At 59.9% G+C, this 23116-nt stretch overlaps 2 protein-coding genes across 6 annotated transcripts in view; one reads left to right on the top strand and one right to left on the bottom strand.

Moving 5' to 3' along the window:
- IL21R (interleukin 21 receptor) overlaps nucleotides 1-3036 on the top strand; it is a 33736-nt gene extending 30700 nt beyond the window's left edge. For all 3 annotated transcript variants that reach the window (XM_042922255.1, XM_042922254.1, XM_042922256.1), the window contains one exon: nucleotides 1472-3036. In XM_042922255.1, the coding sequence (XP_042778189.1) occupies nucleotides 1472-2236 (765 nt within the window). In that variant the 3' untranslated portion in view covers nucleotides 2237-3036. The remainder of the gene's footprint in view (nucleotides 1-1471) is intronic.
- Nucleotides 3037-11249: 8213 nt separating this feature from the next.
- GTF3C1 (general transcription factor IIIC subunit 1) overlaps nucleotides 11250-23116 on the bottom strand; it is a 74679-nt gene continuing 62812 nt past the window's right edge. For 2 of the 3 annotated variants that reach the window (XM_042921054.1, XM_042921056.1), the window contains 9 exons: nucleotides 19231-19403; nucleotides 17583-17870; nucleotides 17138-17397; nucleotides 15879-16159; nucleotides 14222-14711; nucleotides 13506-13557; nucleotides 12519-12711; nucleotides 12031-12244; nucleotides 11250-11742 (listed from right to left, as the gene is read on the bottom strand). In XM_042921054.1, coding sequence (XP_042776988.1) covers nucleotides 12032-12244; nucleotides 12519-12711; nucleotides 13506-13557; nucleotides 14222-14711; nucleotides 15879-16159; nucleotides 17138-17397; nucleotides 17583-17870; nucleotides 19231-19403 — 1950 coding nt within the window. In that variant the 3' untranslated portion in view covers nucleotides 11250-11742; nucleotide 12031. Of the gene's footprint in view, nucleotides 12245-12518; nucleotides 12712-13505; nucleotides 13558-14221; nucleotides 14712-15878; nucleotides 16160-17137; nucleotides 17398-17582; nucleotides 17871-19230; nucleotides 19404-23116 lie in introns of all 3 variants that reach the window. The other variant, XM_042921055.1, reaches the window with a different exon arrangement.

Genomic DNA, 23116 nt, shown 5'->3' with positions numbered 1-23116 from the left:
GACCGGGGAGCCCAGCTGGGCCAGGGGCTGGTTGAGCCACAAACTGGCCTCCTGGGTCTTTTGTCGGGAGCCCTTGACAGGGAGGTAGACGGGGAGCGGGTTCTGGGGAGCCTCTGGCCCTACCTGCAAAACACGCGGATCTCCCGCTGAGCCCCACCCACCCGGCACCCGCTGGCGCCCACGGGGCTCTGTGCCCATTTACCGCTCAACACCCACCCAGCGTGGGAGGGCCCGCCGCACAGAGGATGTGGTGACTGGCGGGGCGGGGGGTGGGGGGGGGTGGGGAGGGGAGCAGCCCGCCTCCTCCGTCTGAACCTGGATGTCAGGAAACGCGGACCAGAGCAGTGGCTGAGCCCCTGCTGGCTGGCTGGCACCGCACTGAGCGCTCTCTGCCCCCTGCCCCTTCCGTCTGAGGCTCGGGGTGGGGAAACGGCCTTAGGGAGGCAGGGGAGCGGCCCGGGCTCCCCCCACTCCCCCCCACGGGAGAGAGACTTTCGTCTCCCCTCTGCACCTGCCCTGAAGCTCGAGCACCTGTTCGGTGCTCCCTCGACCGACCCTCAGGAGCTTCAGAGATAGGAACCCGTTCACTCTTTGCAACAACCCCGTGGGGTCGGTGCCACTGGCAGGTCCGTTTTGCAGAGGAGGAAACTAAGGCACAGAAAGGCCAAGCAACTGGTGCCTCAGCTGACAAGTAATTTCAAATCAGTCGCGGGGGCCTCAGCCGGGTCCTGAGATGGGTTTTCTGAGGCAGAAGGTGCCCGAACTGGGAGCCCCGGGTCCTCAGGGATTTTCACTCCCCATTGGGCGGGGGCCCTGTGTCATGAGTGGGACCCCCGGCCAGCGAGGGCAGGGGGGTTCTCAAAGCTTGGGGGCCGCCGCCTTGGTTTATCATCGCCCCACATCCTTCACCCACTAAGCACACAGAGGCCTTTCCAAGCGGCTTGTCGCTGATTCACTCTGTGCGTTCGTTTAGTTAATAAGCATTTATTAGGCACCTACTGTGTGCGAGGCGCTGTGTGAGCCTCTAGGGACGCAGCTGCGACCGGAAGAATAGAGGCTGGCGCCCGAAGCGTCCACACTAGTGGGGACGCCAACAGGAACATGGCCATTTTCGAGAAGCGTCCCGGAGGAAGTGAACCGGGGGACCAGGCCACGGCGCTGTCACCCTGGACTCAGGCCCTCCCGCCCCCATGTCCCCGCCGCTCAGGAATCTTGGCCCCCTCTACCCAGGCCCTACGCAGACCCCGGGCCTCTGAACACCAGTGGTCTGGCAGGCCACTGCAGGTGGCCCGGGGAGGAGGGGACGGTGGTGAGGAGCGTGTCTGGACAGGGGCACACCAGGGTTCTGGCCGCCGTCACTCTCTTTATCTACTGGTGTCCCCGTCACTTGCTGTCTCTGTCTGGTCTCTGTGTCTGTTCACACCATCCTCGCCCGTGTCCCGTCATGACCGGCCCCTTTTCTCTTGTACAGAAATGGGTGGGCACGCCCTTCACTGCCTCCAGCTTGGAGCTGGTGCCCTGGAGCCCAGAGGCGCTTTCGTCCCTGGAGACGCACACCGGCTGCCCGCCGCAGGGTGCCAGCAAGGGGCCGGAGCCCACGGAGCTGCCGGAGCCCGCGGACCTGGTGGAGGCGGACGGGGTGCCCGAGCTGGGCTTCTGGGGCCCAGCCCACTCCGTCGTCAGCAGCCTCGGAGGCTCAGCTTACAGCCAGGAGAGGGACCGGCCGTACGGCCTCGTGTCCATTGACACGGTGACCGTGGCGGACACCGAGGGGTCCTGTGCCTGGTCCTGCACCTGCGGAGATGATGGCTACCCAGCCCTGAACTTGGACGCCAGTCTGGAGCCCGGCTCGAGCACCGGGGACCCGCTCTTGGACACAGAGACCACAGTCCTGTCCTGTGGCTGCGTCTCGACTGGTGGCCTGGGCGGGCCGGACAGCCCTCTGGGCAGCCTCCTCGACAGGCTGAAGCTGCCCCTCAAAGATGAGGCGGGTTGGACCCCGGGGCCACCCTGGAGCGGCGGGCCACCCCGAGGGGTGCCTGGCAGCGAGGCAGGCTCGCCCCCGGCCGGCCTAGACATGGACACCTTTGACAGCGGCTTCGCGGGCTCTGACTGCGGGAGCCCTGTGGAGTGTGACTTCGCCAGCCCCGGGGACGCAGGGCCCCCCAGGAGCTACCTCCGCCAGTGGGTGGTCATGACCCCTCCACCTGAGGGATCTGGGCCGCAGGCCAGCTAGCGAGGCCGAGTGGCCGTCCGGAGCCGGCCGAGCCATTCGGCCCTGAGCCAGAGCTGGGGGCCCCTGGGCCGGAGGGTGAAGCGGCCTGCAACCTCCCGTCCCCCCGACGGGGCCCCCGGGCCCGGTGTTTACGGCGACCCAGGTGCACACTGCTGTGTCCGTGTGTGACCAGCACAGCTGCCAGAGGGCACGGAGCGTGCCGCGGTGAAGCCACGTGCCCGAGGCCACACGCGTCTGTGCCCACCCGAGGTCCCCGTGTGTACGGATGTGAGAAGCACATGTGTCCGTGACTGTGTGCACGGGATGCCAGCCTTGCTCGTGGCCAGACACGTGGGGTGGCCCCAGGTCGTGTGCCGAGGGGCTGGTCCAGGGTTAGTCACGGCCCTGACGGGACCAGGCCACTGCCTGCGGCGTCCGAATTCCAGCCCTCCGGATCCGGCCTCCAGGAGCCGCAGGACGTCCATACTGTTCCTTTTCACTTCTCGGGGCGGGGAAGAGGATGGAGGGGGCCCACCGTGATCCTGGGTGTGGGGAGGTTTGGGGGGAGCCTGGTGGGTCAAGATCTGCTTCCTAACTGTGATGCCTCTGGGCTGTGCCGCCTTGGGCCAGCCGCTTCCCCTCTCTGGGCTGGAGTTTCCCGTTTGGACTAGGGTGTGGGGGTATGTGACCCATCTTGGGGAGAAATGGGTGAGGTCACCCAGTGTACAGGGTGCGACAGAGCAGACCCTCAATAAACTCAGTTTCCTTCCTTCTGCTGCCCAGACCAAGCCTGGGGCTGGAGGTGGGCGGGGTTGAGAAATCGGCCACAGCCCGGGCGCCTGTGGGCTCTCCCACCAGACTGAGGGGCGCACGGGGGGTTTCCAGGCTTAACATCAGCCTGTCTCTTAGAAACAGCCCCCACCAACCAAGATTTCTGTTTCTGGTTCCTGCTGCCCACTTAGTTATTCCTTTAACGCACCCAAGAAATATTCATGGGGCAGAAGTACGTGCCGGGTTCTGGGGTACCCCGTGGCGGGGTGGGGGGAGCACTGGGGGTGGAAACCTCCCTTGGGGGAGGGGCGGGCAGGAATCGGCAGTGATGATGTAGCCCTCCGTTCCCCTCCGGGGACTTAGGGGGAAGTCAAGTTCTTGTTGATGATTTATCAGAGAGCCTGTTCAAATGTGAATTAAGAAGCTAAGAAGACACTTCTTAGCCACGTTTGAAGGCACCTTCCTGAACATGAGCTTTGCACGGGAGCTGGGTATCAGTCAACTCCTACTTTTACATCAACAACAAAAAACCCCACAAGAACATAGATTGTTTTTCCAATAAGGGTGCTCACCTTTAGAGATGGCTTTTTCCTTAAAAAAAATTTTTTTTTTTAATGTTTACTTATATTTGAGAGAGAGAGAGAGAGAGACTGAACAGGGAGGGGCAGAGGGAGACACAGAACTCGAAGTGGGTTCCAGGCTCCGAGCTGTCGGCACAGAGCCTGATGCGGGGCTTGAACCCACAAACCGAGATCATGACCTGAGCCAAAGTCGGGTGCTTAACAGACGTAGCCCCTTAGGCGCCCTTAGAGACGTTTTTTTTCAAGACCACCAAGCAGGGTTAAGGAGGCAGAGAGTGGGGTTCAGCTGGCCTGCTCTCAGAGCCCTGGGGGCATCCCCACTCCTGCCTGGAACTGTCTGAGCCCGTCCTCCTGTCATTGTCCCCAGAGGCCAGGCTGCAGGGTAACATTTTCTTTTTTTTTTTTTTAAATTTTTTTTTTTTTTTCAACGTTTTTTATTTATTTTTGGGACAGAGAGAGACAGAGCATGAACAGGGGAGGGGCAGAGAGAGGGAGACACAGAATCAGAAACAGGCTCCAGGCTCCGAGCCATCAGCCCAGAGCCTGACGCGGGGCTCGAACTCACGGACCGCGAGATCGTGACCTGGCTGAAGTCGGACGCTTAACCGACTGCGCCACTCAGGCGCCCCTGCAGGGTAACATTTTCTAAAGGAGAAAGCTCTGCTTTGTCCCTCCTCTTGGATGAATCTGACCTACAAGTTGGTAGATGTCAGTCGGTCCTGCTGAAAGCCTCGCTGTGACTCATCTGTAAGATGGGGTGACTGGGGAAGTCCCCGAGAGAGTCACACATGAGACTCCTTGGTGCTGAAAGTTCTAGAACATTGATGGCTTCAACCGTGGGGCTGCGGACCCGGGATCAAAGTGAGCGAGGCTCACACAGGAGCTGGGGTCTGAAACCGGAGGCCCTGCTCGTGCGAGCAGCCCTCCCCATCCCCCACCCTCCCCCACCATCCCCCCCCCGGGGACACTTGGGCCAAATTGTGCTGTGGTTTTCACATCCTCTCGGGGGCAATGGGGTCCAGGGGCCACCTGAGCCACCAGCTCCCTGGGGAGGCAGCCCAGCTCTCCAGGCGACAGAGCTCTGGGCCGGGGTGCAGGGGAGGGGCACCAGGGTCACGGAGGCCAGGCCTGGGGCTTGGTGGGGGGCTCGGGCCTGGCCCTGCCACGGCTCCTCACTGCCTCTGTCTCTGAAGGGGACTCCGCTCCTAAACTCGGGTGCAAAACAGAGGCAAGAGCTGGCCCTCCTGGGAGGACAGATGAGCAGAGGTGGGTGGATGGACAGCAGAGGGGCCGGTGGGGGCACGGATGGGTGGAGACAGGGACAGCGAAAGCCTTGAAGGAAGAACTCTGGAAACAGGTGCTGGAGACAGAGATGGCAAGTCGACTCTAAGCGCCACGAGGGCGACTCGCTCGATTTTGTTCACTGTTCCATCTGTAGCCCGGCACATCCGAGCCACTCAAAACAGCCCGATTTGTATAGTGTGTGGCATGTGCTTATTTCCATGGTGTAGACGGCCGATTCCCAGCTACTCACCCGACAACTCTAAACGGGATCGGGAAAAGGGGGCGTGCCATCGACTCTCCCGGCTGGGCCGGGCCAGCCCCGGCAGCACGCCCCACTGATGGGAGCCCAGAGGGGCATCAGGAGGGGCTGGGGGGCTTCAGGGAGGAGGTGGTGTTTGTTGCACTCTGAAACGCAAATAGGAGCTGTTCGATTCACCAGCCCTTCAGGCAGAAGGAAGAGGTTGAGGAAGGACCTGGAGGTATGTTGGAGCCCTGAGCATCTGCAGGTGGGGGAAGGTGAGGCCAGAATTGCCAATGAGTCTCTCTCTCTCTCTCTCTTTTAAGTTTATTTATTTTGAGAGAGAGAGAGCACGAACAAGCGAGGGGCAGAGAGGAGGAGAGACAGAATGTCAAGCAGGCTCCTTCCCGTTAGCACGGAGCCCGACACTGGGCTCGAACCCACAAACCACGAGATCATGACCCAAGCTGAGATCGAGAGTCAGACACTCAACCCCGCTAAGACTCTTTTAAGTTAAGAGTCAGGAGGATCGGGGCGCCTGGGTGGCTGCGTGGGTTAAGCATCCGACTTCGGCTCAGGTCACGATCTCAGGGTTCTTGTGTTCGAGCCCCACTTCGGGCTCTAGTCTCCTGATCCCAAGCATAGCTCTGCTCTGCTGGAAGGGACCGAGGTCAAGAGGTAACAAACTCTCGGCAAACACCCGAGGCTGCCTGTTGTTCCTGCCTGTGCGGCGTCCGTGTGGGGCTGCTGACCCCAGCTCTGGGAGTGGCCACTGCATGACCCGGGCCTGGCTGACAGAGCATTCTGTGCCCCTCCCAGCCACGCTGCTGGTTCAGGGACATGCACATGACCCGAGCAGCTCAGTGTGCTCTTTCTGCTGGAACCGGGACTAAACAAAGCCTGGGGCCGCAGGGCAGGGTGGGGGGCACCAGGAAGGAACAGTTCACCTGGGATGAGGCCACCCCCCAAGAAAGCAGAGCCGGGAGTGGAGAGAGATTCCTGGTAATACCTCTTGAGCTCCTGGATCCAGCCATGCCTGAAACCACGGGTACGGAAGTCATTATGCTGTTGACCAAATATTTCCAGCTCTTCCCTCTCTGGTTCCTCTTGTGTGGTACCACGTGACCGGGACTGGCCAGTGAGTTGTAAGGAGAAGTGGTGACGTCTCACTTCTGGACCAGAGCATTTCCCTGACCATCGTGATGTCCTCCAGAGCGCTGTTCCTCTCTGCCACCGTGACGGGTGAGCTGGGGGCTGCTCCATCAGGAGACACGGAGAGCGGAGTCTCCAGGTCACCCGAGAGGGACACGAGTCGTGAGTGAGAAATAAATCCCTGTTGTAACCTACCAAGATTAGGGGGCTGCTTGTTAGCTCAGCACAACCCAGCCTGGCCCGACTGGGCTGAGGGGCCGTGAGTTTCCCTTTTTGGCCTCCATGGGTTTGAGATGGTTTTGTGTCACTTGCCGTGGGGAGTGTCCTAGCCTCGTGAGGACTCTCCTCCCATCCTGAGACCAGAGGACCAGGTTCTGTCCCTTCTCATGAACAGCCTTGGGCTGTCGCTCTCTGTCTCTGAGCCTCAATTTCCCCGTCGTCGTTGGGCAGGGGGTGGGGGACAGCCATCAGCCCCTCAGCTTGCTGGGAGGGACCGCTCACCTGGGATGAGGCCAACACACAAGAAAGCAGAGCAGGGGCAGAGCCTCTTCCTGGAGGCTCCCTGTTGCAGGGGAAGCCTCTGCCCCCTTCCCACCTGGGACTGGCCACCGGAACCGTGCAGGGCACATCCCACCGCGGCTGCTCCGGACGTTTCTCGGAAAACCGGGGACAGGAAAGATGGGAGAGTCAGCACATGCATTTCCCGTCCCGGGAGCCCATCACACCCAGAAGGCAGGAGGAAGCAAGCTGTGTTCTCAGCAGGAAGGAAACGGGAGAGGAATCTTCGGCAGTCAAGAAACATCAACCCTGGAATGGGAAACGAGAGGAATCACGTCTCCGCTCAGATGTCACCTTCTCAGCAGGACCTGCCCAGGGCCCCTCACTCAGAGCCAAAGCACCCCCCGCTGACGTAGTTTTCTTTCTTTCCATAACCTTTTATTAAGCTCTAAACTATGTCTTTGATTTATTTTATTTACTGTCTATCCCACTAGCACAGGGGTTTTGTCTTTTTTTGTTTGTTTTTTGGGATTTTTGTTGTTGTTGTTAAAGATAATTTTGCTCTTTGCTTTCTTTTACATTTTTTTTAAATGTTTATTTATTTTCAGAGGGTGGGGGAGGAGCAGAGAGAGAGAGGGAGAGAGAGAATCCCAAGCAGGCTCCATGCTCAGCAGGGACCCCGACACAGAACTCGATCCCATGACCCTGGGATCACGACCTGAGCCAAAATGAAGAGTCAGATGCTTAACCGACTGAGCCACCCAGGCGCCCCGGGTCTTGTCTGTTTTATTCACTTCTATGTCTCAGAGTCTAGAATAGCACCTGCATTGAGCAGGTGCTCAGCAAATACTGAGTAAATGAACGAATGAGTGAGTGAATCAATCAAAGGCAGAATATCCACTGACAAGGCAGTGGGCAGAGAGGAAGGAGGGGACCGAGACCAGGAGAGGGCCACCTGGCCCCGACCCTGGAAGTGCCACAGAATGGGATACAGAGATGAAGACAGGGGCCTGCTTGGAAGTCTGTAAATGGAGCAGGAGACCCTCCCCTGTTGCTCACACCATGGGGTCTTTCCCCCATCTTTAGTGGCAAGAGATTTGAGGTTGAGATTTGATCTCAACCGCAGCCCAGGCTGGACAGACCTCTGGAGAGCCCGCTGAACGAGCAGCGAACAGTGCTGCCACCTGCTGGTGACCACTGGAACTAGGCTGACGTGTCCCTGGAGGGCAGCGGCCTCAGGCTGGGGTCAGGTGGCTTATATGGCCCTGTACGATGGTCACAGCAACCCTCCGCAGTGGGAATATGGTGGTGAGGACACAAAGTGAGCTGATGGGGTTCTTTCGTTAATTCAACACGGGTTGACTGCTACGCGTTGGGCGGCTGGACACGCACAGGGCCCTGGAGGGTGGGGGTGGTGAAATCTCACAAAGCAGGGAGATCGCACGCGTGCACGCACACCCACGCACATGCACGTTCACACCTACACGTCTGCACACAGATCCACGCATACAAGCACAACTGGAAAATCTCTGGCAGAAGTGGGTCAAGGGTCAGAAGGCAGAGATCACTCTCAGCCCAGGTGAGAAACGAGGCAGGAAGGGGGGGAAGAAGGACTCAGGTGGAGGCACCCAGGAGGGCTGGACAAGATCTGAGGACTCAAGACAGAAGGGAGGCGGAGTCTGGGGAGGCAGCTGCCAGGGTGCTTGGTGGGGGAAACCAGGAACGACGGTGCTCACCCCCAGGGAAAGGAGGGGGGACATTCAGGACATGGGGGCCTGTGCCGGGGACTCCTGCCGGTTAGCGGGAGATGTGATGATGTGGGTGTGCCAGGGACCCCGCGGGGGAGCGGAGTGAGCTTTATCATCACAGGCCTGTTTTCCAGGGGCACATAAAAGGGAAGCACAAAGAAAAAGGTCTTCAGGGGAAAGGAACTCGGAGGCTTAAGTCTTACTGTACTGTTTTAAAGAGACTGGATTACCATGTTGCAGGTTGGGGACACCAAGAAGACAGAGGCACGGGTGTCCGGGCCCTGTGGTGCCAGCCTCCAGTGAGGGGCAGGCCAGGGTGAACAGGATGTCTGCCCTCTGGGCTCAGCGTCCCTCCTCACCCCCGCCTTTGCTGCTCAGTCCAAACGTGAACTCTTCCCCACCCTTCACACACACAATTTAGTTTTCCACAGCCTCTACCACTCCCTAGCGCTCATATTTAACACAGGGCTCCTCTTCCTGTCATTTATGTTACCTGCTTGACCCCTGAAGGCATCTGTGCTCAGACCTTCTGGTCTCTGCTGTGGTTCCTAGAACACTTTGTAAAACTTGGAAGGGCAGAGCTACCTTGAGTGGATGGATGGATGTGGCTGGATGACTGGGTGGGTGAGTGAGTGGATGGATGGATGGATGGATGAATGGATGGGTGGATGGGTGGATGGGTGGATGGATGGATGGATGGATGGGTAGGTGGATGGATGGGTGGATGGGTGGATGGGTAGATGGGTGGATGGATGGATGGATGGATGGGTAGGTGGATGGATGGATGGATGGGGGGATGGGCAAGTGGATGGGTGGATGGGTGGATGGGTAGATGGGTGGATGGGTGGATGGATGGATGGGTAGGTGGATGGATGGATGGATGGGAGGATGGGCAAGTGAATGGGTGGATGGATGGATGGGTGGACGGGTGGACAGATGGATGGATGGGCAAGTGGATGGATGGATGGATGAATGGATGGGTGGATGGGTGGATGGGTGGATGGATGGATGGATGGGTAGGTGGATGGATGGATGGATGGGGGGATGGGCAAGTGGTTCGGTGGATGGGTGGATGGGTGGATGGATGGATGGATGGGTAGGTGGATGGATGGATGGATGGGGGGATGGGCAAGTGGATGGGTGGATGGGTGGATGGGTGGATGGATGGATGGGAGGATGGGCAAGTGGATGGGTGGATGGGTGGATGGGTGGATGGATGGATGGGTGGATGGGTAGGTGGATGGATGGATGGATGGGAGGATGGGCAAGTGGATGGGTGGATGGATGGATGGGTGGACAGGTGGACAGACGGATGGATGGGCAAGTGGATGGGTGGGTGGATGGGTGGATGGATGGATGGGTAGGTGGGTGGATGGGTGGATGGATGGGTGGGTGGGCAAGTGGATGGATGGGTAGATGGACAGATGCACAGGTAGGTAGTGGGAGGAACAGATCATCCTTGCACAGAATGGCTGGCTGTGGAATGTGGAATAGTGGTCACAGAAGCCCATCTCTCCACCAGAGGGCTGCACCCCTCATCCCTATGTGCTAACCCCCAAACACAGGCCCAAACCATCATTCATCTGGGCAGGGGGCAGGAGAGAAAGAAAAGAGAAGATAAACTTTGCTGAACCCTACCATGCACTCACAGTTGGGAGTTCTTCAGTGTATCTGGTCCTCCCATGAGAGAGGTAGTCTACCCCATTTTTCAAGTGAGAAAACTAAGGCTCTGAGATGTGAATGTCAACACTGGGTTCCCATGACCCCACCTTCCTTCTACCACATGACGTGTTCCCAAAGGAAGCACCTGGCATTTGTAAAGTATTTTCTGTTCGTAGAGCAGAGAACACTTCTTATTCTATTTGATCTCAAAAAATCCCCCTAAATGCTATTTCTTTTACATTTGAGTAAAAATGAGAAAAGAAAAAAAAAAAAATGATGGTAAGACGTGGCCCGCTCTTGGCTGTGCTGGGGTTCACCCTGACTCCCCACCCTGTGCCCCATCCTGCCCTTTGTCACCCTGGAGTCTGGCCTGGAGTGACCAGGGTCCAGGGTCCAGGTCCCAGGATAGAGACACTGGGCCGTGAGCTGGGCCAGGTCAGGTGCTGCAGGTCAGACATGGCCCAGATGGGCTGCTTTTTAAGTTGGAGAAGCTGGCGGGCATGTGGCTGGGCCCGGACCAGGACCCTGGGGACCAGGGGGGCACGTGCCACACTTCTGGCTGTGGATACAGTTGTTGCTGGATCTCTCCATTTTTTTTAAGAAACTAAAACTCTGGATTTTTAAAAAATGTGAAATGCCCAATTTTTAAAAAATGTTGGCAATTAACACACGCACACACACACACACACACATACGGAAGGAAGGAGGGGAGTGGAGGGAAGAGAGCGAAAGAGAACTTCATTCCCTAAACCTACACTACAGGCCTGTGACCTCTGCGGCCTGCTGGCCTGGCACACCTCCAGTCACTTCTCTGTCAAGGACAGGCCCGGGGCCCAGCTGAGGAGGAGGAAGGCTCTCAGGGCAGAGGCAGGCGGGCGAGGCGGTGCCCAGGGCTGGCCACCCCCTCTTCCTCTGGTTCTACTGGGAACATTTATTCCTGGCTGTTCTGCAAGTGGAAGCAGGGGATCCCCCAGGGGATCAGAGAGTCTTTAGGAAACACATCAAACTAAATGCATTTGACTTCACTTTAATTAAAAAAAAAAAACCAAAATAAATACATGCCAAGAGATTTTTTTTTTTTTTTTTTTTTTTTTTTTTAAAGAGAAAAGAGGTGAAAAGAACAAACAAATCCAAGGCCTCCGTGGCTCCTGGGCTGCAGCCAGCAGGAAGGAGCGCCCATCCCGCTGCAGGCTTGCCGGGCGGCTCGCCAGGCTAATAAAAAGGGAAGCGCAGGGTCCTCTCTGGGTGGCTGGGTCAGATGTCCTGCCTGGAGCGGAGGAAGTCCCCGCTGGGGCCCTGCCACTCAGGGGCACTCGGGCTTTCCGCCACGGTGGCTGTAATCTGCATTGGAGGCATGAGCGACGTGGGCTCCCGATCTCTCGCTGGCCAAAGGACAATGAGGCTGAGGTCCACACCGAAGACTCAGGGGCCCCGGGCAGGCGGCTCTGTTCCCCAACGGCGGCCACAACTCGGAAGCCCTCGGAGTCCAGGCCCACGAGGGCTGCTCAAACTCGCCACAGCCCGGCCTCCCCAGAGGAGGCGGGCTGCAGCGTCGAGGGCAGCGTCTGCGCGGGCAGCAAGGGCCGAGATGCCCTGGGAACAAGAGGGGGAGAGTGGGGACCGGAGTCTCCTGGCAGTTGCTCCCCGACAGCTCCCGCTGGGACCTAGCGGGGTGTCAGGCCAGCCGGAGGGAGCCCCGGAGAGGGCAGGCGAGCGGCCCCCTTCTGAGTTTCGGGCCGGAGGGGAGGCTTGGCACTGACCCGCCCCCGTGCGCTAGACAGGGTGGGGTGTGCACGGGGGCGAAGTGGAGCCCTCCCCCCCACCAGTCACCCCCTCCTCAGGAGCCAGTGGTGCGAGGGGGGTCGTGGTGACCACACGAGCCTCATAAGTGGATCCACTTGTTCCAGTTGACCTCGTGGGGGAACACGCGGCCCAGTCGCAGGGTGCAGTCCAGCGTGGGTTCGTAGAACACCGTGGGGCTGTCGCTCAGGCTGGAGGGCGCCTGGGCCTCCTGGAGCTGGGGCTTGGAGAAGAGCGAGACGGCCGCGGGCTTTCTCAGCAAGCACTTCTTAATGCAGCCGAGGGACTCCAGGCCCTGGAGACAGCGGGACACCCAGGTTGGCGGGCTTACCTGCGGATCGCATCCTCCGCCCCATCCTGGGAGCTGCAGGACCCCAGGGCCGGGGCAGGACACAGGGCCCCAGGGCCGGGGCAGGAGACAGGGCCCCAGGGCCGGGGCAGGACACAGGCGTGGGGCTCATCTCTCGGCAGGGCTGGGGGGTAGGACTCTCTGGGGCGGGGGGGGTGGGGGGGGGAGTCTCGGCACCCTCAGGCCCATCCTAGAAACCCCCCCGACGGCCCGGCCACACCTGGAGCAGCTCGAGCACGGCGACGGGCTGCAGGACGCCCTGGTAGTGCTGCAGCAGGCAGGTCTCGGGAATGCCGGGCCTGGTCATGATGTGGTAGAGGACGGCCTCCATCATGCCCTTGCACACCGGCACGTTCAGGTGGCCGTCCACGATGCGCCACGGGCGGGCGACGAACGAGATGCCCTCGCAGTCCCTGCGGGGACGGCAGTCCGCTGTCGGGCTTGGCGGGTGAGGGGACAGGCTCGCTGAGGCGCGGACCCCCCGCTCCACAGAGGGGACGCCGAGGCCCTTCCCACCTGGACGGAGGAGTCCCGGCCCCGGGGCCCAGGATCGCCGGCTGAGGGGACCCGTTCCCCCTCAGCCTCAACCGAGGCCTCGATGAGCCCCCCACCGGACCCCCACTGGCTGGGGACGGAAAAGAGCTTCGATTTCTGGATTCACCAGCTCCATCCCGGACCCTGACGCAATGGCTGCCTGCACACTGGGCCAAGCTGGGGTCCTTATGCGGAAGCTCTACTTCCGTGTCCTATCTGGCAGCCCCCCTCCCCCCTTATCCCCAGGACCGGTCTGCCGCGCAGGGTCCAGGCACAGGGCAGGCCTGGCATCGGCTGGACACTTGGCTCCGCCCGCCCTGGCTGGGCCCTGGAAGGGCTGCATCTGAGCCGGGGGCGCTCGGCCCCGCCAAGCTGAGGGCCACGTACGCACTTGTGGGGGTGCCCCCCCACCAGAAAGGCCACGGTTCCAGATGGACCCACACTGCAGAAGCCCACACCCCGGGCCCTCGCCCACCGCATGCTAGAAGCTCCTGCCTTGTGCCCCCAGCAAGCGGGACAACGTGCCGTGAGTCTGCAGGTCTCCCCGCCGAGAACCGCTGTGCCCGACCGTGAACCACCTCCACGTGATGATCGCTACGGGGACCCTGGGGCATACTCCCCACCCTCGCACCCACGCCCCGCCCAGGCCCCCCGAATCTGGGCACACACTCACTTTTCCCATGCTGCCTGGGACAGGCTGCCGGCCACAGAACTCTCTGCCGAACCTGACAGGAGAGGGAAAGGGCAAGGGAGACTAAGGGGCGGAGTCTACCTCTTCCTCCTCCCTCCGTGCGACACGCACGTGAGGGCTCTGGGGCTGAGGGAACAAAGCCGGCACGCCCAGAACGAAGCCGGGTTGGGCCACGGCGTGTGAGGGTGAGGGGTGTTCCCGGGGCCCCGAGGAGCCCCCACAAGGGGAGCCAAGCGAGCCCCTCCCGCCCAGAAGCCCTGACCGCAGAGCTCTGTGCATCAACCCCAGGCAAAGACCTTCTGAAGCCCCGGGAAGAGGCCCGCGTTGAGCCCAGACAGGAGCGCTCTCGCCACAGGGGAGGTTTCAGTCCCCGGGCGTCAGCCGGTCCCGACGGAAAGCGAGACGCCTCCTATTTCAGGCACCGCTCCCTCGCACGGGACACCTTGGCACACACAGCCCTCCAGAAGCACTCCGGTGACCACGCTTAGAACCCCCACCCCCACTCAGGAGGCTGAGGCCCTCTAGTGGAAGCAGTGAGCGGACGCAGGCGAGACCTTTCTACGCGGAGACACGAAAGGCTGGAGGCAACGGCCTTCTGTGGCCGGTGGCAGGTTCCCAGCGGCATGTGGGGACTGCTCGGACCCGAGGGCAGAGAATGGGCAGGTGGGGGAGGGTGGGCCGGCGACAAGGCTCGGTACCTCTGGGGTCTTCAGATCCCTCTGGAAGCTGGGCCTGACAGCTCAGCGGCTCCTGGCCTAGAGGGCTGGCTGCCCTCAGATTCTCTTGGAACTCTTGCCCGGCCTCCGGCGCCCCCGGGGCAGGCTCCTTCACGCCCGCGTCTCCGGGAGCCGCTGGCGGAGCAGGCGCCAGGGCTTCCGGCTCCTCTTCCGCTCTGGGCCTGGGGCTCAGGGCCAAGCGCACATCCTGGAGCGCGGGCCTCTTGGCGGGGGGCTTCTGGGGACTCTCCAGGTCGGTGTCCCCACCCTCACGGGCCACATCGCTGCTCGTCCAGCTGGCACGCCTCTTGGCGCTCCGGGGGCTCCGGTGGTCTTCTCTTTGAGCGTCCGCATCCTCCTTTTTGCCTTTCAGCCGCACCGAGTGCAGGAGCCAGGGCTGGGCAGAGGCCATGGCCACCAGGCGAACAGTGTTGCCGCCGACCTCCACCACCTGGTGGTACTCCAAGAGGTCCTAGGAGAAGCGGGGGACACACCGGGTCTGTGGGGGACCCCACGATCCTCACGCCCGCTTCCCTTGCCCGATGTGTCTGAACGCCCTGAGCAAACGGCAAGCCCAGTCCCTCCGGGACGGACAACTCGGGGCCCAGGTCTGCCTTCCAGCCCCAGGTGGGTGCCAGCTGGCTGTGTGGCCCTCTCTACGCTTGGTGTGAACTTCGGGGAACCGAAGCTGTGCCCTTGACGCGGCCATCAAAGCGTCCTCCCAGGGGACTCAACACCCCGAGCTCTGTAAAGGCCAAGACCGTTCCCACATGAATGACGGGAACTCTCCTCTCGTACTTATGCCAAGCCCTGCTTCTGAGGTCCTTGTTCTGATCTAGGCACTGCACCAACGCTGGGTGGTCCTTCTTTTCATTTCCAGATTTGAAGACCCATAGGTCAGGGTTCAAGAAACTTGCCCCAGTTCACATCCCGAAACCAGGTCAGGCAGGACTGGTGGGGAGGGTCATGCGGGCACTCACCACCTGGGGCCGGGGCTGGGCAGCAGGGAACACAGGGAGCCGCCTGACCCGTGTCGGTTTACCTCCTAGAGCTCCAGAGGCAGGAGTTACGTGAACAGTGAAACACCACGTGAATGGTCGTCACGACCCCTCTCTCCTGTCCTGTGCTCCTAAAAACTGGTTTGATAACCAGGAACACTGGTCTCTACTCTCCTCCCCCACCATGAACGCTGCAAGGCAGGCATCTCTGTGACATCACCGATAGCTGACGTGCATCCCACTGCTTCCAACTACGGACAACACGCAGGAGGGCGAGCCAGGCCCCACGACACTTGATTTAAGAGGTCCATCTGTTTTGACATTCTCTGGGTGCAAGGGTGCCTGATGAAACTGGGCCCAGGCAGGTAGAGGGGTGAGTACGCGGGGCCAGTGGCAGGATCCCCGGGAGTCACGGCCGCGGACATGGCCCTACTTGGCTCTGTCCAACCGTGCTATGTGGCTAAAGCAACGGGGCCCAGGCTGCCAGACCTTCTAACATCCCAAAGCTGGGTTTTAGGCAAAATCTCCTATTTTTAATCTTGGCAAGTAATTCCACCACGCATCCCAAGCCATGCCCACCCACTCTGTGCATCCGGCCCCCGAGCTGCAGCTGCGCCAGGTGACCCGAGAGCACGGCTCACCTGGACGTAGTCTGCGAAGGTCCTGGTGCGCTCGCCATCTGTCCCCTCGAAGGCGGAGAACCACCTGCTCAGCTCCACTCGGTCTACCCCGAAGCAGCCCGTGGCTGCAATGGCCCCCTGGACCTCCAGGGCTGCGCACACGTCTCCAGGTTCATACCCGGACAGCTCCACCTGGTGGACAAACTCATCCAAGCTGCAGGGGCCCTCCTGGCTGTTGATCAGCCTGGTGAACGTGTCGGGGAGGCAGGATATTCCCACAGGGAGCTCTTCCAGAGACGTGACTGTGAAGACAGGGAGACCCGAATCAGCCCAGACCGGAGCACGGGCTCCAACGCCAGCTCACTGCCCCCCGAACAGCAAGGGGTCACCTTCTGGCTGCACAGGGCACGGCCCCTGGCAGTTGGGCTCCCGACACGTGTCCCTTGATGCCCCTTGGGGCCAGGGTCTGAGAAGTGCAGCCTCGCAGTCCCGGAGGGGGCCCTGCCTTGTCGGTGCTCCCGTGTTCCCTGCTCCTCAGACCCCGGGAGACATCGTGGGCCCCCGCCCCCAACTCCCACGTGTGCTCTCGCAAGCGGGGCCGGTGTGCGTTCTTCCCGTAAAAGCTGTCTCTGCCACGACCATGGTCACACGGACCATGTTTTTGCCCAAGCCAAACTCCAGACAGAGCACAGAACACTAACTGGGGTTCTGAAACTGAAAGTAAACACCGTGCACCCCGACGGGGGAAGGCGAAGGAAAGGCGGAGGCAGGAAAGGGGTGGGAAGGGGCCCGAATGTGTTCACTTTCTGTGGGGGGAGAGGAAGAGACTGCCTCACATTCAGGGTATGTGGGAACGGAAGGTTTAAGCAGGCTACTTAGAGCTTCAGACGTAATTAACAGAAGAGACAGAAAGAGTATAAAAAGTGTAAATAAGGGAGGTGACAGGCAATGAATGTCAGCCGAACACCCGACTGTCCTAGCAAGAGGTCAGAAGTGACATGTAAGCAGTTTGTGAAAGTATGTGATTTCAAGCGATGGAGGGAACCGGCAGTATGACAAGGCTGCGTGGCGAGTGGGCCAGGACACGGGGCCCAGGGGGCCACCTGAGGGCGTAGGCCTGCACGTGGGACTGAGGGAAAGGAACAGAAGAGGGGGTCCGCTCTAACGCGGCCGCTGTGGGGGGTGGCCCAGGAGGAGAAGGGCTGGCCAGCGGAGGCTCCCCCGCGAGGCCTGGGGGTGGGCGAGGCGGGTCCGGGCGTGGGGCGGCCGGCGCCACTCACCGATGGGCCAGAGCCGGGTGGGCGCCGGGGTGCGGCGGAGCCGGAACTTCACCAGACAGGAGTTCACCACGATGCTGTCGTTGGGGTTCAGGTTGCGGGTGCTGACGATGCCGGGCGCGCAGTAGCCCCGCATCAGCAGGTAGTTGGTGTGGGAGGCCTGGCGGGCTTTCACCTCGATGGCCCGGTGCTTGCCCCCAGAGCCCTCGTCCAGGTCTTCCTCTTCGTCGTCATCCTCGTCCAAGCCCCCGTCCTTCCCCAGGCTGGGAGAGGAAAACGGACCTAGGGGACCGCGCGCGAGCCGGGCCCGGCCTGGCTGCCGCACCCCGGCTCCCCCAGGGCGTGGCCGCTGTGACGCCGCGGCCGTGAGAGGAAGCCCCCGGTGCCGGAGCCCCGGCTGTGCTCAGAGCAGCGTGCGTGCCCCACCTGCTTACACCCCAGCCCTTACCTCTTAATGACCTCGTTCTCCACCATGGAGCTGTCCACCACCACGATCTGCTCCGGGATCCGGACGTCCACGGAAATGAGGCCCAGAGAGAAGAGGGTCAGGGCGGCCACACAGTGTCCTCCAGGGCCGTCCAGAGAAAATGCCACCATGTCGCGTGCAGGCTCATTATTATCCTGGTCTTTGAAGGAAAAATTATCAGGCTGGTCCAACTTGCCGGCAGCCAGGATTTTCTTGAAGAACTGGAACGATTCTGTGCAGACGGTGCTTGGAAATCGCCAAGTAAAAATCCTGTGCGGACAAAAAGGAGGTAAGGTCCGAACTGAGGACGGGATGTTGGAGGGCTTCGCGTGGATGGGCTATGGGCGCTTCAGACCCTGGCGTTCAAAACTGGCCACGCCAGCCCCCCCGCAAAGCCCTCTTTTCCGCCTCTGTGAGGGCGCCGCGTTCCAATCCCCTCCGCGTGTGCCTTCCCTGCTCACCGGACGCCTGCACGGAGGGGCCGTGGCCTTTCATCTAACCCGCTACTCCACGCCTCGCGGCCTTTCGCTATGAACAGGCGCCAAATTGGGGAAGGCGGATGCACGTTTTGTTAGCGGTAACCTTTAGCGAGGCAAGCCCTGAACCACGGGGAGATGAGAGGACACGAGTGTGTCTGTCTCACTGTCTCCATGAGGTGGCTGCACAGTCAAGGCCTGGTCTCTGTCCACAAGTGTGCCTTCCCATATCGCTGTAACGCGGGCCCAGGTCCCAGGGAGGGACCCAGAGGTCTTCCTGATGTGAACACCACCCCTTGGCTCACAGACTAGAATGCTGCAGGGGAAAAACGGTCGAGAAGTGGCCTTGCTGGACCTGGACCCATGTCTCCTGCCTCCCAAGCCACGGCTCTTTTTACTGCAGCAGGCGGCATCCCAGGAAGGCAAAGGACGCAGAAGGTCACTCGGGAGGGGCCTTCAAGAAAGGCGTGAGCGTCTCGAGTTACGGGCAAAGGGATGCCTAAGAAAACCCAAACCCCCTCATTTCGCTGCTCTTCTGTTTCTGACGACCTCAGTGCAGATCTGAGGACGGACAAGGAGAACAGCCTGGAGAAGAGGAGGCCAGCCAAGGCCGAGGGCTGCCAAGGAGAGGAGACTCCTGGGACTATTTCCACAGATTTCCTCTCCATGTGTGTGGTTAAGGAGGCCAGTGGCACAAAATGCGGAGCGGGTGACCAAGACCAGCCACGCCGAGTGCGGACCACGCTGTGAGGAGTGCTCCCGTCAGGAGGCGCTCCGGAAGGTGACTCACAGCAACCCAAACCACCACTCGGGTGGCTGGTGTGCTGCAAACGGAGTCTGGAAAATACGGGATGGCTTCAAGATGAAGCCCGGAGCAGCTCTGAGCTGTGAGAATGACCGATTAGGCCCGACGACGAGGCTGTGCCGTTAGTCGAATTGTTACGTTAGAAACTCATTTTGGTAAATGTCCCAGAACAAACCATTGCGAGCACTGCCCTTATCCCCACAGCAGGTGGCACAGGCGCAGAGAAGGAAACTCGTTCCAGAAGCTGCACCCTGCACTTGTGGCCACGGGAGGGCCCCACGCCCCCTGGAGGTGACGCCCCCCCTGGAGGTGGCGCCCTGCGCCTTCCCCAGCCCCGCCCGGGGCTCACCTGTAGTAGGTCTGGGACAACTGGTAGGACATGGGCACGAAGGGCAGAGCCCGGTTTTTCTTCGGGCCGAGCATGTGGTTGACGCGGCGCCGGTTGACCAAGCTCCTTTTCTGGCACTCCATGAAGGCCTTCACCAGAATATGGTCCTTGTACTCCCGGTACAGGCGGAAAGTCTGCGACACAGCAAGGCAGCGGGTGAGCAAGGTGGTCCCGCAGCTGGGGGGTGGGGGGAGCAGACGCTACAGCTGGTCTGCAGAGGAGGGGCCCACAGGGGGACAAGGACACCCGGGGGTGTGGTGTGAGAGTGCCCAGAGGAAGCCAGCAGTTCCGACCCTCAAACTTCTCCCTCCCATCACATCTCACCCCGGATACTACAGAGAGGGACAGGCAGCTGGGAGAAAGGACTGCTCTGCACCCCACAGCTAAGTCTTGGATAAAAAGACAGTGGGAGTTGGGGCGCCTGGGTGACTCAGTCGGTTAAGCGGCTGACTTCGGCTCAGGTCATGATCTCGCGGTCCGGGAGTTCGAGCCCCGCGTCGGGCTCTGTGCTGACAGCTCAGAGCCTGGAGCCTGTTTCAGATTCTGTGTCTCCCTCTCTCGGACCCTCCCCCATTCATGCTCTGTCTCTTTCTGTCTCAAAATAAATAAACGTTAAAAAAAATTTTTTAAATAAAAAAAAGACAGTGGGAGTCAACACAGAATCATCTCTGATATCACTCTTTTCCCTACTCCTCACTCAGCCCATTAGTACGTCTGGTTGGCTCCGCCCACACAGTATGTTCCCAAACACGTCCGCTTTACTGCGTCCACACCATCTGGCCAACTGGCCCAACAGCAAATGTCCAGCATCCACTAGACCCCAGGACAGTTCCTGCTAGGCCTGTCTCCTCAAAAGTGCTGGCCAGGAAAAAGTATGGTCACGGTCTGAGCATTTTAGGCTCGGAAGGTTCTCTGCCGCATCGCCCCCAGAACCACGAGTGCCAGAGAAGACGGAGGCTCGTGGACTTCGAGGGAGCTTCCGAGGCCACATTGCTGGGCAGGGGTGGGACCAAGAAGAGGCGAGAACGAGGCCTTGCCCTCAAGTCCAGTGACCTCACCACTGTGCCATGGCAGAGGGACTTAGGAGATCAGCAGAGCCAAGGCACTAGTCAGTCGGGGTGCTGGCCGGAGGGGGATCTGGGCACACACTGGGTCTTGTCAGTCTGAGGCTCACACACCACCCTCGATGTCTCTAGACAGAGCTTCGACGTCAGGCATGGTGCACAGACCATCAGGCCTGAAGGGAAAGCACTGCATGGGGCGGAGGGAAAGAGGTGGGGGAGGGGCCAATTTGCCATCATTCCTCTCCTCTGGGGAGGGGGGAGCTGGGCTCCACTTCCTGTGAAAAGCCCTGTAACCTACCCCCAAAACCACACTGTACACACTGTATGTTAGTCAACTCGACGATAAGTCGTATTTAAAAAAAGAAAGGAAAAAAAGAAAAGCCTTGTGTGATGGGCATGCTCCCCAGATGACTGCTGGTGCAGGAGCACTCACACCAAGCCTGGGGAGTGAGCGAGTGTGGCCCAGCCTGCCAGATATGCGAGAGGCAGACAGTCGACCACGGCCCCCTGGGAGTGGCTGCTTCCCTGCAGAGCCCCTCCGGAAGTTTGGGGCTGCAGGGAGCCTTGTGGGATCCCATATAAGGCCTCTGACCTCATCCCCGATGGCCCTCCAGCGTTCAGTGCCAGCCGGGCAGTCACTGACGAAGCACCCGCCTCTTGCTGTGGCCCAGGCACTGCCTCACGCAACTTCCCACGCCCCCGGGGGGCAAGGAGAGCGATGAGGCCTTCGGCACCACCCACCAGAACCCAGACGCCGCCTGCCAACGGAACCGGAGGAGGGACAGCAGCAGGATGACGCGGGGGACGAGGCCCTGGCTGGGACGCGGGGACCTGGCTTTGGCCGTTAACTTTGGGGCCGGGCTTGCTTGTGTGATGAGCGGTTGGACTGACCCCCGAGGTCCCGTCCGGCTCGAATCCCTGCTGGGCAGAAGAGCCAAAAGGTCCCTCCACGGCCACAGGTATAAAGTCGGAAATTGGGAGCTTTATGGGCAATGCTGGCAGTAAATTAAAAACATTTTTTTTTTCTTTTTAAACAAGCTTGGGTCTGACAAGACAGAGCCAGGGCCAGACTGAGGGCCGTCTGCTTGGGACTTCTGCCCCCCACCCCAAAACCGTTCCATTCTTGCTCTCTGTGTGTTGAGACTCCCACAAGGCTTTGCCCTCTTTATCTGTAAAGTGCTGGGATGCAGGAGGGGCGAGGCACCACCACCAGCCTCCCACTCCGAGACGTACACACGTCACGTGAATAAACGTGGCTCAAGTGCTGCATGGCACCGAGGGGGGCAAGAACAGGATGACTGGGGCCCCTCCACCACAGCTGCATCTCACGGTGACGAATTGAGAGAGGCATGGAAAGAGCGTTCAGTCTTGAGTCTGCAGAGGCCTGGCCGTTGCCGTAAAAGGACTCGGGCCGGGGTGGTGCTCTGAAGCGCCACCAGGTCACACGGGGTCCCGTATTTTCCCTAAATCGCTCCGTTTCCCCCCAGTGCTCCTCATCTCCTCTGTGGCCAAAGTAACAAGCACCATCTGGAAGATACGTGCAGTGTCCAAGCTGGGTCTACACCGTGTCTTCCCCCGGGGTGCTCCGAGGACCCTGGCCAGAATCCTGGGGCCGGCAGCATGCTTGTGAGGATCCCACCCCCTCTGCGGTCTCTGGGCGCGGGGCCTGGGGGCCACATGCTGCAAGGGCTCCCTGGTGGGTGAGGAGGTACCCAAAGTTTGGGACACTACCTGTCTGAACTCATCAGTGGGATTAGAAACGGGCGCCTGGGTGGCTCAGTCGGTTGAGCGTCCGACTTCGGCTCAGGTCATGATCTTGTGGTCTGTGGGTTCGAGTCCCACTTTAGGCTCTGTGCTGACAGCTCGGAGCCTGGAGCCTGCTTCAGATTCTGTGTCTCCCTCTCTCTCTCTGCCCCTCCCCTGCTTGTGCTCTGTCTCTCTCTCTCTCTCTCAAAAATGAAGAAACATTAAAATAAAATAGGGGCGCGTGGGTGGCTCAGTCGGTTAAGTGTCTGACTTCAGCTCAGGTCACGATCTCGCAGTCCGTGAGTTCGAGCCCCGCGTCGGGCTCTGTGCTGACAGCTCAGAGCCTGGAGCCTGTTTCCGATTCTGTGTCTCCCTCTCTCTCTGACCCTCCCCCGTTCATGCTCTGTGTCTCTCTGTCTCAAAAATAAAAAAAATAAACGTTAAAAAAAAAATTAAAAAAAAAATAGAAGAAAATAAAAAAAAAGAAAGAAATAATACCATCCCTTTTTTTCATATTTGTCCCTCTCGTGTTCCAAACTGGGCTGATTTGGTAACGTAAACCAGCGCTGAGTTTCAGATTTGGAGGTTAAATACAAAAGTGAATAGGTTCCATTTGGAATACACCTGTGTGACCATCAAAAACAAGGGAGGCACTGGCTTGGGGCGGGGGGCAGGCCCTTCTGAGCACCTCTCCGCTGGGGCCCTGGAGCCACATGGACTCTGGGTCAATGGAGAGTCGTGTGATCGTGGACATTTGCTTTTTCGCGCCCTGGGAAACGCAAGTTTCCTGTTTGTAGCGAGTGCTAATTAATATCAGCACCTCCCCAGGCTCGGGATGGGGTTCAAGGAGAAGCGCCTGCCTGCCCTCCACCCTCACTCAGCCAAGATAAAGCAGCATTACGTTCTAAGACGTTCTCAGGAGAGATCTAAGCTCGTGGCCCGGAGAAAGGCAGCCTTCCCGCACGGTGATCTCCAGAGATCAAAGTATCTCGACATTTAGAAGTTCTGATTTGAGAAGATAAGCTGTACAGCTCAAT

The sequence above is a fragment of the Panthera leo genome, chromosome E3, assembly GCF_018350215.1.
Source record: "Panthera leo isolate Ple1 chromosome E3, P.leo_Ple1_pat1.1, whole genome shotgun sequence".
Lineage (NCBI taxonomy): Eukaryota > Metazoa > Chordata > Mammalia > Carnivora > Felidae > Panthera > Panthera leo.
The sequence above is the reverse complement of the archived record's forward strand: the minus strand, read 5'-3'. Positions and strand labels throughout refer to the sequence as shown.